Source organism: Pelophylax lessonae, assembly GCF_965119305.1.
Source record: "Pelophylax lessonae genome assembly, chromosome: 1".
Taxonomy (NCBI): domain Eukaryota; kingdom Metazoa; phylum Chordata; class Amphibia; order Anura; family Ranidae; genus Pelophylax; species Pelophylax lessonae.
This window is the reverse complement of record NC_138768.1, coordinates 320836366-320842287: the sequence shown is the minus strand read 5'-3', so window position 1 is coordinate 320842287 and position 5922 is coordinate 320836366. Positions and strand designations below refer to the sequence as shown.

Genomic DNA, 5922 nt, shown 5'->3' with positions numbered 1-5922 from the left:
CTGTAGAAGAAGACTCCAAGCCCACCCACCATCGCATCTCACCCATGAGCAACTCCTAGGGTTTTGGATGGTTGAAGTGCCCCCCTTGAAGCTTGCCATGTTTACTCCTCCTCAACGTTGACAGCAACCCACCCCTTCTCTTCCTCACCACTAGCACCCCAACTCTCGACCTTGAACGAAAGAAAACAATTGAAGCCACTACACCAAGGACTAATCATCTGCAATATATCACATTTTTGGTTTTGGATTTAAACACACATTAAGTAAATGTTTCCAGAAAAAAAACATGGAGACTGTCATGACAGCCAGTGGTGGAGGTCATTAGTGCTGCCAGTAACACCAATACAGGGATAATGTGAATATATTGTCGCCTCTACTGCCGCTAAATGTCAGATTCCTTGCCAGCTGCTGATAAATCCCTGACCATTTTTTTTTTTTTGAACAGTAGCTAGGGATTTGTCAAATATTAAGCTTTTTGCTAGTTTGTTTAGCAGTTCTCCTAACTGCGAACAGGTTGCGCATAGGCCAAATTTTGTATGTGTGTGTGTGTTTGATCAAAATCATTAGCAACCAAACATTGGAAATCTGCAACAAGTACCACAGTTAAAGAATGGTACAAGAAAAAAACATACCATTCTATGGTACAGTGGAAACCTTGGTTTGACTAAATTCAAGGTAAAGACATCATTGATTAATAAATAATATGCTGTTCTTACATTTCTTTCTCTGGAATATTTTAAAAAGTCAATATTGTTTATAAATGTGACTCACTATAAATGTTATTTCTGTCCTATTAATCAACAGGATTTAATAGATAGACTAGATATAGGTTGCATAAATCCCCTTCTTATGTTATCTTAATTTTTTGTGGTTTGACAATATGTTTATATTGGTTTGATATTGTATTTAAATTTCTTTATTTTTGCTATAAACGTCTCTAATACCTGTAATGCAAGTTAATAAAATTTTCATTTAATAAAAATACAATCTACAAAAAAACAGGGAACAGATTTTCATTTACTACTCCGTGAGGAAGTCGCGTGACGAAACTAGTAGGGCGGGGCCAGGACGCCGACCAACACCGCAACGCAGCATTGCCTGAAACTCCGGGCTCACAGCTGGAGCCGGAGTGAGAGATTGATACGTGAATCACCCTAGTGTCGGGTAGACACACAGGAATGTGAGTGCTTTTAAACATTTTTTAATAAATCATTTATCATTCGGATTTACACTATGGGATCCTTCCTTATCTTTTCTTAAAACCCTACCTGATATACCTCTGAGAATATAATATCCATGGACAAAGTGGGAAGATCAATCTGTGAATTTTAGACCTACCTGCTGGAAAATATTGATACTATTTGAAGCGTGTTTGTATAATTTGACCGGCTTCTTATCTGGTAAGTTAGTTTTGGGGGATACGGTGGAAAGAGCACATTGGTTGTCTTACACGAGTGGACACAGAAGACAGAGCATCAAGTGAATTATATATGTTGGCACTTTCTGCACTTTGGAACTTTCAATCACTGACTGTCTTTTATTATTTTTTCACATGATTTTTCTATATGAATTGAAAATTTTTATTGATATGTTTATAAATTTTTTTATTACATCAAACATTTTTTAATTATTTATACAATTTTTGTGACATTTAAGAATTTTTGCTAATTTATTTTGCACTTGCACTTTTTTCTTTTGCACAGTGTACATTGCATGTAAGATTTTTTCTAGTTCTTTACACTAATTTTATAACAATGCTTATGAATTGAAATTTACGTGATATAATAGCACTTTTTATATATTGATTATAAATGTTTAGTCAACTGGAGAGGGATACAAACATGCGTTGATTATTTTATGTTTTTTTTATCTTGATTTAGTACATCTGCAGTGAATTAGCAGCAGTTTGTGGTGATTTACCCTTTTTAGTTTGACGATTTAACCACTGAATGCCTAGGCGCTTGATCAAAAAAATTTTTACTTTTAGATTTTTATTTATATTTAGTATGGATTCTTTGTCTTTCACTTATAATGTTTTTCTGATTCTTTGTTTGTTGAAAGTGCATTGTAAAAAGAATGATCACAGAATATCCTATATATAGTATGTAATGTTTTATTATTATCACTGTAAACGGTCACTGTGCAATGATGTGAAATGTATGATGTGGATGGAGTTTTATGCAGAAAATCTTCTGTGATTTAGGCTGTCCTTTCCTGAATAGATATTGTAGCAAACCAAAAGACAATTGTTTCAGTTTGGGACATCCGAGAATAAGAACAATTGACTGAGCAGGAGGATAGCTGTATATTACAATCAAACAGGCACAGAAGCCGGAACTGTTCCTGGGGAAGGTGTCTATAAAGAGAAGAACCTCAGATACATAGAATGAAATATAAAGAAGAAGGAGGCATGCAATTGTCCTGGCTGCAGATCTGCGAGCTTCAGCTCTTGGACTGAGGTCCCCTTGGACATTTCTATCCTCCTTGTGACTGTGTGTAACTAATAACTTGATGATCATGCCATTAGCAACACCAATAAGAGCTAATGGAAGGGAGCAGCTAATGACAGTACTGGGTAGCATGTACACAGCATTCACTTTAGGAACAGTGACTTCCAAACTCTGATTTGTTGACATGTTTAAATAGAGGTGATCCTTGTGCCGGTTCAATGCAGCAGGGAGGCCATTAGCTATAGATGTAAAAACTGAGGCCATCAGTAACTTTGGTATTAACTGTGAGACCCCCAACTTTAACCGAATTAGAAAGGGATGAGTAAATATGACAATCTGCAAGTAGTAGTAGATAGAGAGACAAACCGTGAACCAAAAGCTTGAAAATATAGGAAGGATCAATAGGACAGTAAATAAAGTGTAGATCTGATCAGAGCTGTAGAGGTCTCGGTCCAGGAAGCTCAAATAGTCATTGATCAGCATTATGAACTGGAAAACAATGTTAAAGGAACCTAGGGTGACCAAAATTAGGTCAGATGGGTTGAGCTTTTTACCTTTAACTTTGTCTACAAAATTGACAAGCACAATAAGTGAGTTGGTGAACACTCCCATGATGGTGCTTATACCCAGTATTATCATTGAAACCAAAACAAATGTAGGCGGCATTGATTATTCATGTAAGATTATTTGATTTTAAAAATTGCAAATATTACACAGAGGACTTTGCAAGCAATGGCTTCTGTCTTGCATCTTTGATCCATCTATTGTTATACCCTTTAAAAGCAATATGCTCACCTGTCAAAGCCAAAAAAATAACACATTAAAAGAATTATATGGTCACAACATACACTTTGTAATACCAATACAAAGAATAGTTATTTTCACAATCCAACACAAGCTTACTTGAAAAATCTCCTTTCGTGTTGTAAGTGCTGCCTGTCTGCTGGCCATCTCTTTCCACAATTTCCTGGATTCCCTGCATGTTTTGCAGCTTTTCCTCTACTAATTACTTTTCATTTCTAAGAACACTATATCCCACAATACCTTGCTGTCTGCAAGCAATGATTCCTATACTGGTTCTGCCTCCTTAAAGTGATACTAAAGTCTCAGTTTTTTTCTTTAAAAATAACAAGCATGTAATACTTACCTGCTCTGTGGATTGGTTTTGCACAGGGCAGCCTAGATCCTCCTCTTCTTGGGTCCCTCGGCCGGCGATTCTGGCCCCTTCCTCCTGCTATGGGGGCATGCAAGTCGAGACACAGCTCCATGTGTCCATTCAGACATGGAGCTGCGTCTCGCCCCCGTCCCCTCTCTCTCCTCATTGGCTCACTGAATTTGATAGACAGCAGCAGGAGCCAATGGCGCCACACTGCCGTCTCAGTCAATCAGGTGGGAGAGTCCCAGGCAGCCGAGACAATACTGCAACATCGCTGGATTGAGATGGGGCTCAGGGGGGCCTGCTGCACACAGAATGTTTTTTATCTTAAAGGGAAACTCTAGTCAAAAATGAAATTTTTCCTATTAGTAGTATGTTAAATATCTTTATATTTGACATTATTCATTTTCTGGCTAGCTGCTTGTCTAACTTAGAAAGTCTTATCTAACCACTTAAGGATCAAACCTATTTCTGACACGTGTTATTTATGAGATAAAATCAGTACTTTTTGCTAGAAAATTACTTAGAACCCCCAAACAATATATATATATATATATATATATATATATATGTATATATATATATATATATATATTTTTTTTTTTTTAGCAAAGACTCTGGAGAATAAAATGGCGTTCGTTGCAATATTTTTTATCACGTGATATTTGCAACAGCTGTCCTTCAAACGCAATTTGTTTGGGAAAAATACATTTCACTAAATAAAAAAAAAACAAAACAGTAAAGTTAGCCCAATTTTTTTGTTCATTGTGAAAGATGATGTCACGCCAAGTAAAAAGATACCTAGCATATGACAGTTTAAAATTGTGCACACTCGTGGAATGGCGACAAACTACGGTACTTAAAAAAACATCATAGGCATCGCTTTAACATTTTTTAACGGTTACCAGTTTTGAGTTACAGAGGAGGTCTTTTACTAGAATTATTGCTCTCATTCTGGCGATTGTTATGATACCTCACATGTGTGATTCGAACACTGTTTACACATGTCGGTTTGAGGGAAGTGGCTAAACTAGACAAACAGCTTCTTCCTGTTCTTCACCAACAACGCTATCTCCCTTTATCTGAATTTGCTAAGCTGTCTTTTACTTCCTGAAAAGGTTGTCGGTTTAGACATGCCTAGACCTGCCCAGCCCAACCCTCATCCCTCCTATTCTTCACAGAACATGATCTCCTGCCTTCATACCCTTGTTTAGGCTAGCAGCTTTTCCTGAGAGAGAGAGAGAGAGAGAAGGGAGGGGGGTCACGTGACGGTGCAATATATGAAAAAAAAATAAGGTTTAAAATAAATTTTTGAAAGTTTAGAAGGATACAGATCGATTTCTATTTCTCATTACATGTGAGTAATGAGTTTTAGGCTCTGTTTCCACTAGTGCAACTTGTCATGGGACTTTGAACATAAAGTCGCATGACAAATCACAACCCATTGATTTCAATGGCACCCGTTCCCATCTATGGCACTTTGAACATCAGCGACTTTGAAAAGGTGCCTGCACTACTTTGATGGGACTTTGATCCAGAGAGTGTAGAGTTGGATCAAAGCTGCACTCAAAGTCGCACTCTAAATCGCACAACTTAAGACTCGCACAAGTGGAAACATAGCCACTAGGCTAGAGTGCGACTTTGGAGTGTGACTTTAATGCAACTTTGAGTGCAGCTTTGATCCAATTCTGTGATGCAGCACTGCCTATGAACAGGGCACAGTAAATACATGTGAAAGATATCCAAGAAATACATGTGTAGAGAGCTACAAAAAGTAAAACTACAAACTTCAGAATTGTTCAGAGTAATAGGAATAGGTTAGAAATTATTGAAGATCAATGTGGAAATTAATATATGATTTACATTTTGACCATAGATACACTTTAAGTAAAAAAAAATATATATATACACTTAACACTAAAGAATGTATAGTCACACAGCTTGCAGAATCTGAAAACATATACTGTAGTTCAGTCATTTTTTTTAAGAGTTTCAAAACATTGAGAGAATGGTTTCCTATTTAATGACTTTTCCATAATGTTTAGTAGTGTTAGTTTAGTTACTACAGGAAGACCAAACAGAACATTGCAGATTCAAATATTTAAAAAATGTATGATAAATAAATACAATTTAGTTAGTTACAAGAGGTTCTAGGGGCAAAGTGAAATTGCCATAACAATTAGTGTTTGAGAGTTTGGACTGTCAAAACACCACTGTAATGCGTCACAAAAACCTTTCCCCTGAATGTGAAAAATCCCCTTAAAATGTTGTTTTCCACATTTTCAATTGACATGAATGTTTTTATCATGCTAGCCA

General features: G+C 36.6%; 1 protein-coding gene across 1 annotated transcript; it reads right to left on the bottom strand.

The window, feature by feature from the left end:
- Positions 1–2135: 2135 nt before the first annotated feature.
- On the bottom strand, positions 2136–3116 carry LOC309544988 (taste receptor type 2 member 40-like; the record flags this gene model as incomplete). Its single annotated transcript, XM_082244049.1, has 1 exon — positions 2136–3116. The coding sequence occupies one exon, from the start codon at positions 3114–3116 to the stop codon at positions 2136–2138; it is 981 nt and encodes a 326-aa protein (XP_082100175.1).
- Positions 3117–5922: the final 2806 nt, after the last annotated feature.